The sequence below is a fragment of the Indicator indicator genome, chromosome 29, assembly GCF_027791375.1.
Source record: "Indicator indicator isolate 239-I01 chromosome 29, UM_Iind_1.1, whole genome shotgun sequence".
Lineage (NCBI taxonomy): Eukaryota > Metazoa > Chordata > Aves > Piciformes > Indicatoridae > Indicator > Indicator indicator.
The window spans coordinates 10,220,497-10,232,789 of NC_072038.1; the positions used below are offsets into that span (position 1 = coordinate 10,220,497).

Genomic DNA, 12,293 nt, shown 5'->3' on the forward strand with positions numbered 1-12,293 from the left:
TGACATCACATCTATTCTGTGTCTGGATTGTGTTAACAGAGTCATAGTGTACCATGAAGTAGGGCACTTTTATAGTGTGGACCATTAGGGAGTAGGAAGATATCAATAAACTAATTCCACATTGTGACAACCTCTAATCTCCAGCAATAAATCCAAGGTGAAGCCTTTCTAAGGGGAAGCAGATTGCAAAGGGGCTGGTATCAGTAACTGGAATCGGATTTTCAGAAGGACTCAAATTCCATTTAGTCAACTAAATGAAGGCCATGCTTTTAAAAGTGCTCATTTTATTGAAGTAAATTTTTGGTGTCTTGTGTTCTTAGGAAAATGCAGCCACTTCTTGGTTTCCAGAAGGCCACTCTGCTGCCTTGATGGTTCTCCATGTGTGTGTATCTCTCAAAATACTGATTCTAGTGTTGTAATCTTCATCATCATCATCTTGCCAGGGGTTTCTTGGAGTTTTGCATTTATTCTGTATGTAAAAATAACAAAAATAAATATCAGAGTCAGTTTCCCTTTATTCACTACCCATGGAGATTCTTTCCTTGTACAGGGAGATACAAAGATGCTGCCAGCATTTTGGTAACAGTAGGAAATAAAATCGCAATCATTCCAACATTGCCAGTACTGATAGCAGTGACATACTCATAAATTTCAGTTTTGCAAAGAGAAGCTGTCCAGGTGCTTTGGAAAGAACAGATCCTGAGCATTCTATAAAGTGCCAGGTACTTATGATACAAGTTGAGAATGCACTGGGAGGACATGGATGTGTGCTTGCTACACATCCTGTTCAGGTTTTATTTGTTTATAGAGGAAAAAAGAAATCTTATTTTTCTCCCTCTTGTCACCTAATCTTTTGTGGTCCTTAATGAGAGGGTCATTGTTTTTCCATGGATATTAGGGTGTAGCCAAGGCCACTGTACAAATTGGCTTAACCACTGTTCCAAACATTTCTAAAGCAAGCTGCCCAGATTTTATCTCACAGACATGACCTAATACATCTGGGACTAAATCCTCTGCTGCTTGCATATGGGGTGCCCAGGGGTTTTTTGTTCCTTGGCAGTATTGTGGGTGAGCTGTTTGGTTTTTAAGGTAGCTGGCTGAAACAAAGCTATTTTAAAATGTAAATCTCTAGCATTTTATTTAGATACAAACAGCAATTTGGGGCTGTTGAGGTCACCATATCTTAATGGTGAAATTGAATGGTACCACAAGACTTAGCACAAGCTAAGGAGATGTTCCCCTGTTATGATATGTGATAGTCTGCTGCTCTGTTCATGTTTTTAATCCACAATACTAGATTTAAAGACTAAAAAATATTCTCTACTGCCGTTAAAGGACAGTTGAGGGGGTGGGAGAGGTATTTTTGAAAATGAATATTCCAGTGAGGAGCTAAATGAATGTCAAATGCTAACAAACCGACTCCTTCCTTGTGTGACGTCTCTGTGGCAGGGAGGTTTTCCACACTTCATTTTTCAGTTAACTGTTCACTTTGGGGTTTTGAAATGGGTTTATGAAATTAATGTCAGCATCTTGTGTGTCAGTGTTTTGTCCTTTCGTTCCTTCTAAACCAAACAAGTATTTTAAAGCTGTGTTTGCCCAGCCAAACTCTTGTCATTTCGATTAGGAGTGTTTCTGTAAGTGTAAACACTTGTGTAGAGCACAGACTGACCTGGTGTCATTGGAACTCAGACACTGAAAATGGTACTCTGCTTTCTCTGCACCAACGCTGCACACACAGCTTAAACTTCTAATGCAAAAAAAGGCTAGGAAAAAAGTAGGGTAAATACAGTAAATATTTTTTTCTTTAATTAAAGAAGAAAACAGACACAGAAGTGGTGGTGCTGGTTCAGGCAGGGCCCATCTCTAAACAGTGACCACCAGTGCACACCTAGGAAGCGGAAAGAGTGCAAGCAGATGTGATCTTTCCTCCTAAGAATCATTCATTTTCTGAACATTTGGAGAATTCTCTGAGCCAGCTGTGGTCTGTGTTCAGTAACATGCAGTGTTTGTCTCTCCCAGAGAGACATCACCCTGAGCTCATGTGAGTGTCCTGCACCAGTGCTGGTTTTTGCATTGGGTTCTTCTGGGCAAGGAACTCTAGGGATCAATTGTCCCTTGCAAAAAAACATCTACTTTGTTTTTTACAAACCTGTGTGCCATGTTTCTCTAAATAAATAATAAAGGCTCTTTTGTTTTGGTACAAGAGAGGTTTGTTCTTTTATCCACATTATTCGAGTGCGTTGTTTGTGTTTCAAAGTCTGAGCCTTTCTGCCTTTTTCTCTGTTGTACAGTTGAAGATTGAAGATTTGCCTACACAAGAGAATTGTTCTGCTGCACTCAAAAGAATGTGAATTAGTTTCTGGAAAAGATACTCAAAATTTTCCAGTGTGATTGCTGGTGGGAAGGACACAATCTGCAAAACAGCAATGATAGCAAATACTCCAGCTGAGGCAGAAATTTTTGTTGATACAATTTAGAAAGAGACAAACCCTATGAAACATCCCAAAGGGCCCCCATCACATTTCAGTAACAGCATCAGGCTCTGATTCAGCTCTATAACTAGGAGATATTTTACCATGTTCCTAATATGCCTGAGATATGAGAAAAGAAAGCAAGAGATTGTCATTCAGTATTCTGATGAGAACATTGATATCTAAAAAATTTATTTTACCCTCAACATTCTGCATAACATCAGCCATTTCCAGTTCTGTGGAGAGCTGCTGTAAGGATAATTCAAAGGCAGCTATGAGCTCTGCAGAAGGCATGGGGTTTGCACCACTTTCAAGTAAACTCCAGTTGAAATAAGACTGAGAGACGTGGGGTTGAGAGACCTGGGGCTGTTTAGTCTTGAGAAGACAAAGCTGAGAGGGGATCTTATCAATGTCTACAAATATCTGAGGGGTGGGTGTCACGATGAAGGTGCCAGGCTCTTTTTGGTGATCCCCAGTGACAGGACAAGGAATATTGGGTACAAGCTAGAACACAGGAGGCTCCACCTCAGCACAAGGAAACACTTCTTTATGGTAAGGGTGGTGGAGCACTGGAACAGTCTGCCCAGAGAGGTTGTGGTGTCTTCTTCCCTGGTGACTTTCAAAACCCACCAGAATGTACTCTTGTGTGACCTGCCCCATGTTCTCCTGCTCTGGCAAAGAAGTTTGACTGGATGATCTCTGGAGGTCCCTTCCAACCCCTACTATTCTGTGATCTACACATCGCAAGGAGAAATGGGATTTTGCTGATTAAGATATATCAATGAATTGCAATTTCACCCCTGGCAAGTGATTCATTTTTAACATGAGCCCTTTCCACCCCCCCAGAATCTTTCAGAAATATACTTTCTGTGACATCTCATCTCTCATGCAATCTTTCTTCTGTGCTTTGTCTTCTTTTTGACTGTGTTTTAACAGATACATTCAGACCTTCACATCAGCACAAGGATGTGTAAACAAGCCATGACATGGAATAAAATCTTATGACTCAGTATTTCCCATCCTGCAACCTGAGAAACTTTGAGGGCAAAAGAGCAGACAAGAGAATCTATGTCAACATACACACAAAAAACAACACAGGTGGTGTTGTGCAGGCTGTAAACACACAGGTGCAGAAAGACACAGAAAGATACAGAAACCAGTGTTGATACAGAGACAGACAAAATATTTCTACCTCCTTCGCACCCCTGGTGTAACAGACATACAAACACTCACACAAATGTATTTATTTATGTTACCACATCCTACTTTTTTCCAAATTTGGAAGCATTTTGGGTACATTGTTACCCAAGTGTCTGGGTAAGAACAATAAACAATTTCGTTGATGACTAAATAGTAGAATCTGGAAAAAAGCATAGCAGTAGTGGACATTAGCTTATAATTAATAGCTACTGGACAAAACAAACTTATGCAAGGGATCTTCAACACTAAATTCTGTAGGTAATCTGAACTAAATTCTGTTAAGTGATTTGAACTAAATTCTGTAAGTGATTTGAAACAGAAAAAAATCCAAATAATGTATCATGTGGGAAAAAAAAAAAAGGAAAATCTAGCTTCCAGATTTGACTCTGAACTCCTTGTATTAACAGAACTTGCTAACTGCTTTTTACTTAATTATGGCAAGTAATTATTCCACAAGAGTTGCTGGTGGAAATCTCCCATCAGCTGACTGTGTGTAAATCCCTTTAGAAGATGAGACTGGACGAAGCAAATTGTTTTTAGAAAGCAAGTTTGCAAGGATCAAGTTACCCTTCCTAAAAAAGGCTTTGGAAAAGATCTACTTGTGCTGGCAACTCTCTGGAAAAGGAAGTGGTTGTAAATTGCTTTGAAATATGAGGATAAATTAGGTCCTCATAGGTCTCAAGCAGGAAGTGATTCCTGCCTGTTGAATGTTTCTTACAAGCAGGAAATAATAAAATAGCTACGATTGCCAAAGCTGATAAAGGTGTTCTCCTTGGCTTTGTCTTTGGGCTGATCTGATGCAGCTCAGTGCATGTAAATAGTGACAGAGCAATCCAAACACTTTTCCTTTAGGAAGAAGGCATTTTTTTAATTGCTTTTTGGTCAGAAAAAGATGCAGGCAGTAGCATGCTGATCCAGCAGATGAGTAAAAAGAGAAGGCATTGCACAGGCAGCAGAATGACTCTAAGGAACCCCTTTCACAATGAACACAGATGCTTGCACTTGCAGACCTAGGATGACAGGGAATGAAATATAGAAAGGACTTGAGAAGTTGTGCTTGTTCCAGCAATAATCAGATTCTTCAGAGAAAAACTCATAAACCATCCAGTGGGTACTTCTATCAGGGATGAATTGTCTAGGCTATTACCCAACTGTTCATACAGGGGTACATTTGTTATCAGAAGACCCCAAAAATGGTTCTTTGGAGTCAGAAATTCTGAAGCTGCTTGCCAGGAGATTGGAAAAGCCTGGTCCTGTGATTTAATAACCATGTATATACCTGAACACAAACAATAATGCTGAGTCCTTGTCCAGATGGCCTGAATCAGACACAAATTACAAACACTACCCTAAGCAGAAGAGCAAGTCATGGGCTGCTGGTAGGAATGTGCATGCTCAGGAAGAGGTCACAGTCATCTTTCCTCCAGAAATTTCCAGAGGAAAAATGAGTTCTTGTGCCAGCCACAGGACCTGAGTGCAAAGGAAGCAAGCAAAAGCCTCCCAGCAAGAGGCTGCTGACAGTAGGATTGTGAATGGTGGATGGAACACAGTGTTCCCTCATGATATCTCTGTAAGAGTATCCTGGTCATAGTGACAAGTCTTGACAGTGGGAGGTGAACAGGTATACATATGCCCAAAGGCTCTCTGTAAGTGATGTGTATCCAAAATAAAGCAGTCAGAGGAGCTGTAAGTTGTTTACAGTAAGGGAAGGTTGTTACAGTGGCTTACCCAGTTGTCTGGGGATGGCTAGGCACACATAATAGATTTATTTTTTTTCTCTTGCTTAATGTGTATAATCACAATGTACAAATAATTATTAGGTTTGAGATCAAAGAGTTGCTTTAGAGAGACAATCATTCTAATGTGATGTGCAGCATCATGACTGCTGTCGTCTGGCTCCTCCAGGGGCCTGAGGAAGGCAGCCAGCAGGTGCTGGAACCAAGAGCCAGGGGCACTCACTGATGTTTCAGTGAACAAATCTTGACCAGGGACACTCCCAGGAAGGAAAATGGAATCCAAAATGATTCAGGTTGGTGAGACGTTAAGAAACAACCAAATGTACAGACTGCCTCAAATCTGATGTAATGTGAGTTTCATCTGATTCAGTTCAATTCCTGGTTTCAGTAGCTGTTTGTAATGCAGCACTAAAGGAACAGAAATAAATACGTTCCCTGGTTCTTGATAGAACATGGGATGAGAGTACAAAATGTTTCTTGGTGGTTCTCATGCTTTGGCATAAATTAATTAGGGCAAGATAAAAAAAAACCAAAACAAAACTATTCCCTCCAAAGAGGAATAAGGGATTTGAAACACATGCTGAATAGGTAGAAACCAAATTAAAAATCTTTGTATTTTGTTGCATTTCAGATCAAATTTGAAAGCAGTTGCTTGCAAAATAAAAATCCATGAAGCCAGGGCATATGGAAACAGTTTTTAGGGCATCTGGCTTGATTCTAGAAGTACAGTAAAAAGGCAGGGCTGTCACTGCCATCAGCTATTTGATGAAACACTGGGGAGGTACCATTTGGCCAAAGCTGCACACAGAAACTGAGGGTTTAAAATCCAGAATAAGATGGTGTGTAACAGGTTATTTCTGTTCTGTGGTAGATGTCTGTGTGCGCTTTTCCAGTCAGCAGATAAGACTTCATTTAGTTAATTAGCTTGCTTTCATTCTTGTGAAATAAAACATATTACACATGCTTACACAGGCAGATTTAGGAGCATGTAGATGTATGGGGGTAGAGGAACTCTTTAATAAACATCCATTTTCCTTATGTGAAACGTTGTAGCCAGAGGAGTAACATTTATCTTAAAAATATAATTAGGACTTGTCCATGGGAGGGAGGGAGGTTGCTTAGGACATAAACTGTGGTTTTACTCACATGCAGCCATGCTTTATGTGGTGTTTTTCTGAATGTATGGGGACACTATAAAATTGCAATATGAGAATGTATGTGTGCCACAGGCAGATAATATGTCTGTGTCCAGGGACTTGTGAACTTTTTGTGTGCATCAGTAAATTAAGATGAACGTTTCTATTGTGGAGTCTTCTTCTCTGGAGACACTCAAAACCCACCTGGATGCATCCCTGTGTGACCTACTCTAGGTCCTCCTACTGTGGCAGGAGTGTTGGGACTAGATGATCTTTTGAGGTCCCTTCCAACCCCTCACATTGTGTGATTCTGTGATTATTTTACAGAATACTTTATTACACCATAAGAACACAGGTAAAGGCTTTTGTGTGTATGTTTGGTTCTTTAATTAGCTAAAAAAAAAAAAAAACAACAAAAAAAAACCTTGCTGCGTTTCCTACACTTTTTGATGAGGATGTTGGTATTGTGTGCTAAAGACGGAAGACATTGTGCAGTGGGGCAAGACAGCGAGGCCACTCTTCTCTTGCATTTGTTGTGTGCCCAGTGGGTACTGTGCGATGTGCAGTGGTTCAGCATGGCCCCAGACAGCAGGGTTTCTGAGCTGCAGGAAGGGGAAAGGTTTGTGCAGGAGAGTGTCTGGGCTACACCTTTGTTTGTTGTGGTGGCGGAACAACATCTCTCGTGGTAAGTACAGGAAGCAGCGCTGTGCAGGTGGCAGAGAGCAGCTGAGTACGGGTTAGCCGTGCTCTGTGCCATGGTGGTGGCCTGGTGGTGGCTGTGCCCGTGGCACGGTGTAGCAGCTGCACTGAGTGAAGAAGGCACAAGGGAAGCGGTGCCAGAGGGTCACCCGTGCCCGCTGCTGCCAGGGCTCCGCATGGCAGGGTGCCAGGCCTGATTTGGAGGGAAGGTGACAGTTTCCATGGCGGGCGGAGCAGCCGGCGTGGGATTCTCCTCCCCGTTCCCTACGCGCTGCTCCGACGTCAGGCACGGGAGCGGGAGGCAGCGCCCAGCGTCGCCGTTGCCAGAGTGTCGGCGGCTGCCGGACGGGGCGGACGTCGGGGCGGCGACTCCCGACGCGGCCCGGCCCGGCTCGGCTCGGCTCCCGGCAGGGGGTGGAGAGGAGGGCGCTATGGCCGACGTGTTCCCGGGCTCCGAGCCCGGCGCAGCCCCGGACGCGGCGCGGCGGTTCGCTCGCAAGGGAGCCCTGAGGCAGAAGAACGTGCACGAGGTGAAGGAGCACAAATTCATCGCGCGTTTCTTCAAGCAGCCCACCTTCTGCAGCCACTGCACCGACTTCATCTGGTGAGAGACCCCGCCGGCGCCTTCCCCTTCTTCGCACCCACCGCTCGGGCCCGCTCGGCCGTAGGGGATTCCCTGCTCCGAGCGCAGTCCCCTTCGTGCCCTGCCCGGGCCCCGCGGAGCGGTCGCCCCTCCCCTCCCAGCCGCCGGTTCCCCGGTGCCGCCGTTCCCGGCCTCTTCCCGCAGGGTCGGGCAGGTGAGCCCCGGTTGGGGCAGAGCCGTGTCGCTTTGCTGACCCCGGCTTTATCGCGTCCTTCTCCCGGGGAGCTATTCGCAGCCGCCAAGTGTCCTTAGGGACCCCTAGGTGGGAGCCCCATAACTTGGCAGCGCTGGGTAGCGCCGCAGAGATAAACGGGGTCTGCACGTTCCCAAATGATACAGATTTGTCTTTCCTCACTTCTCGTGGCTTCCCCCCAGACCCGGCTTTTGCCTGGCTTGGCTGACCTCCCCGCGAAGCCCCTGCCCCGTGCCCTCCTTCCCGGGGCGGAGGGGAGCTCGGCCGGCGCTACAGCTGCTGCGCTGCAAACCGAGGGGTTTGTGTTTCAGGCTGTTGCTGTGTGGCACAACTTCTGGAGCTCTGCCTTTAACTTTGTGATCCGTGCCCGCTTTATTTCCTTCTGCTACAGAGGGAGGGCTGGGAGCTTGGGAGTGCACGGTGCCACCGCTGTTACATTGCGTGTTTGGGAGAGGGAGGGGGTTTTTAAGAGAAGGCTTAAAGAAAGAGGAGGAAGAGAGGAAAACTTCCTACCAGCACCCTCATTACTAAGCTGTTAGAGAAGAAAATATACCTATCAATTGCTGCCATGCCCTCTTCTGGGCAGGATTGTAGCTCGCTGCAGGCCGAGCCGCTGCTCCCTACATCTGCCCGGCTCGGCGCTGCCCTGCCCCTTCCTTCTCCCCACCCAGCCCTGGGCGTCTGGAGGCTGCTGGCTGTGCGCAGTGCCCTCAGAGAAGTGAGGCAAGAGGAGCGGGTGTGTACCCCTCCGTTTAGGTGAATGTGCTATACATTCAGTCTCTGTGCCACATAGACAGCTTGAGCTTCCTCCCTTTCACCTGAGATGTGACTTAGCTTCAGCCTTTGCTCTGCTGCTGAAGTTTTTTGCTGCGAGTTGTGGGAAACGAAAGCTGTGATTTATTTTAGCCAGAGTTGTACAAGATCTACAGGGGGCTGCACCCAGCTGGCTCTGGGTCTGTGGCAGGTGTCTTGTGCTTTTCATTTGTGTTTGTGTGTCTGGGCAGAGACCTTTGCCTTCCTGTTTGAGTTTTTCTCCCTTTGACTGTGATTGCTTCAGAACTGATTGGAATATACTTGCAGAGTAAGAAAGGAGAGGAAAGGAAGGAAAACTGAGATGATAAACTGTAGGAGAAACAAGGAGAAAAGTCAACTTTTTGACTGTGGTTTGTTTTTCTTGTTAAATTATTTTTTTTCCTATTAAAAAAATAATTGCAGAGTTTGGTGTTGTGAAACTGAGAGACCTTCTGTTTCCCAGTTAATCTAAACCAGAATGAATTGGGAGGTGTGAAAAAGTGCTGCAGGCTTATTGTTGGGACTGTGTTTGTGCACATAAGCAGCACAATTAGGAACCAAAGTGGAATACTGTCATGAGATGACAGGATGGATGTGAAAGTGAAAGGGTGTCCTGACAGGTGACAAATGTAGCTGTGCTCTTGTCTTGTCTTGCTTGTGAGTCTGAAGAAGCTCTTGACATCCATCAGATGAGCATCTGACAACTCAAAAACTTTTGTTTCATTTCCTCATTTGAAGATGGGCAGCTCTTGAATAAGCATCATACACCATAAAAAGGGCTTCATCTAGTTCCAAAACGATGTGTAGCAATTAGCATGTCTTAAGCTACAAAGAATAGGAAATACAACCTTCAATGAACTATGCAAATGATGATTTTTTTTTTTTCTTAGACAGCGTTTCATCAGGTAGTATGTCCTGAAGTAGTTCAGTTCCTGCTTATCTTCCTCCACAACTTTGCCCTATCTGTTTTGTCTCCGAGGTGTGGAGATTTTGTTTAAAGCCCTTGTAGTTAAAATCCCTTGGAACCACTCAGAGAGCTGAGCGGGCTGCAGCTGGCTAGTGTATGGATTCAGCCCAAACACTGAAGAATGGCTGTGCTCCTAGAGCAGATAACACAGGAATACTCTTCACAAATAAGTCTGTTTAAAAGCATGAAAAATGATCCCAAATCTGTTTCATGTTCCTAGCCCTGCTGTCAGCTTTCTTGCAATTGCATTTGCACACTTTCCAGTACATGCTTTTCACTTTGGTGAAGACAAGAGATAACAGCAGCAGAATGACAACATGGTATAGTTATGTATGCTGCCAAGTAAACAAACAATCTTGTATTTCTTCTGATTTTTCTCATTTTAGGCCTATTTGTAACAACAGCAATTTGTGCAGAAATTTATTGAAATGGCTGGAGCTCTGTAATTTCAGTCTCCACCTGAAGTAACAGTGTGCTAAAGATTTTTGTCCCTTCCCTAAATAAATAATTGGGGGAAATTCTTTATATGATTCCTTTACAAACGTTTCTACAAAGTTGATAGTTGAACTTAACATTATTCATGACATTCAGCCTGCTGCCTGGCTTCTGCAGTTCATGGCTTTTGTTGGTTTCACTCAGAGTGTAAGCAGCTCCAGCTCCCCAGGTGACAAACATTCTGCAAAGATGCAAGATGCAGAGAAATGTTGATGGGGGAGGATACTCCAAACATTTGGTTTTTTGTGGAAAGAGTATGTTGAATGCTTAAACAAATAAACAAAACCAACAGCAGTTGTGTGCTGGAACTCTGGATATGTTGGTGAAGTGTTGTGTGCATGTTTGTATTTTGCTATGAAAATGAGGAAGCTTAAAAAGAATCACTGTGAAACCAATGGGTCTGTCTTCCTATTTCTACTGAACCAAGCCAAACCTTTAACCTGCCTCTTTTCCACACAACAGACAGCTGATGTCTAGCTGAGATGTATACCAGCACTGACCTGCAGTCCTAAAATCAGTCTGGTTTGGTTCATACACCTTTGCTAGAGCTTGGAATCTTTTACTTGCTGTTAAGTGTACGTGTGGTGTAAATGAGTTGAAATATTTTCCAGTCATCACAGATGAGGATAACTCTAGACCCAAAATAGCTTGTAAAATAATAATTAATAGTAATAAAAAGTGTTGCCAGAAGCTGCAGTGACATAGCTGGTGAGCTCAAGCTATTGTTCTCTGCTTTGAAATGGGTGGGCAGCTCTGTGTTGTGTATTTCAAAATCTGTTGCTGTCTTAGTGAAATCTGAAGTAGTTTAATATGAAGCTATTTTTCCTGTTGATCATTGAGGAAAAGTTCTAACTAAACATACTAAGACAGGTTTTTCTTTTCTTTTTATTTTTATGCAGGGGATTTGGGAAGCAAGGATTTCAGTGCCAAGGTAAGCCACAAATGCTTTGTTGGCACGTTGTTGCACCTCAGTTCGAAGGTAGCCAAAACTTGCCTGCAGCAAGAGGGAAACAAGCCTGGAAAAACTTAGCAAGCATCCCTATGTAAATTCAATAGGGAGATAATTATTCCATTAAGTAACTGGTTGGTATCAATATCATATGCATTGAACAATCAAGTAATTGCTCAGACTGTGATAACCCCAAAGTTGTTTTGGTGTTTCCAATCTCATAGCGGAAAATGCCATATAATCTGCATGGCGTGCAGCTTCCAACTTCTCAGGAGAATAATCTGTGCAATTTAGCTTTAGCAGAGACCATTTTTCACATCAGAAGCTCTTGTCTGTGTGGGCGTCTTGGAAAATGGATTCACTTTTTAGTCATATGGCTTCTTTTCATAACCCAAACTCCCTGTTTTTAATTTTCATGTGCTGTATGTTTAGGAGGACCTTTGGGTTGAACTATGTCTTAGGACAAGCAGCATTTTTCTCCCTTATGTAATATTCGACTACAAAAAAGAACAAAAAAAAAAAAAAAGGAAACAAAACTGCCACCCCTACAAAATCATGATTTAATCAATTCTGATGACCTTGAGAAGTTGAAAGCTGCTATAGTAGAAGACAACTATGAAACTACACAAAAGGCAGAGCATCGTGTGCTGTATTCTCACATATTTCTGTATTTTTGCCAAATCCTTATTGTTATTTAGCATTTAACCATTAAATAACCACACCCAACTATTGCTGTTTTTTTTTTTCCCCTGTCATATATTTACCTAATCAGGATGAGGCTTTTTGTTGTCTCTTTTTCTTCCTCCCCCTTCTTCCCTATTGCTTCACCTGCGGGTGTACATTGTGTACTCATTAGCCAACCTTGTTTCTTTCATTATGTTTGGGCCTTTTCTAATGCTTTGGAGCATATTTGACTATACTGAATGTTGCTTTTACTTAGTGAAATTATGGATTCTGTGGTATTTTTGTGAAAGTTGATGCTAGCTGATACTTCTTGAAATTGAAACTCTGA

At 43.3% G+C, this 12,293-nt stretch overlaps 1 protein-coding gene across 1 annotated transcript in view; it reads left to right on the forward strand.

Annotated features, from left to right (window-relative positions):
• Positions 1–7,673: 7,673 nt before the first annotated feature.
• The window catches only part of PRKCA (protein kinase C alpha), a 149,711-nt gene continuing 145,091 nt past the window's right edge, over positions 7,674–12,293 (forward strand). Inside the window, exons 1-2 of the mRNA XM_054394006.1 lie at positions 7,674–7,846; positions 11,232–11,263. Coding sequence (XP_054249981.1) covers positions 7,674–7,846; positions 11,232–11,263 — 205 coding nt within the window. The remainder of the gene's footprint in view (positions 7,847–11,231; positions 11,264–12,293) is intronic.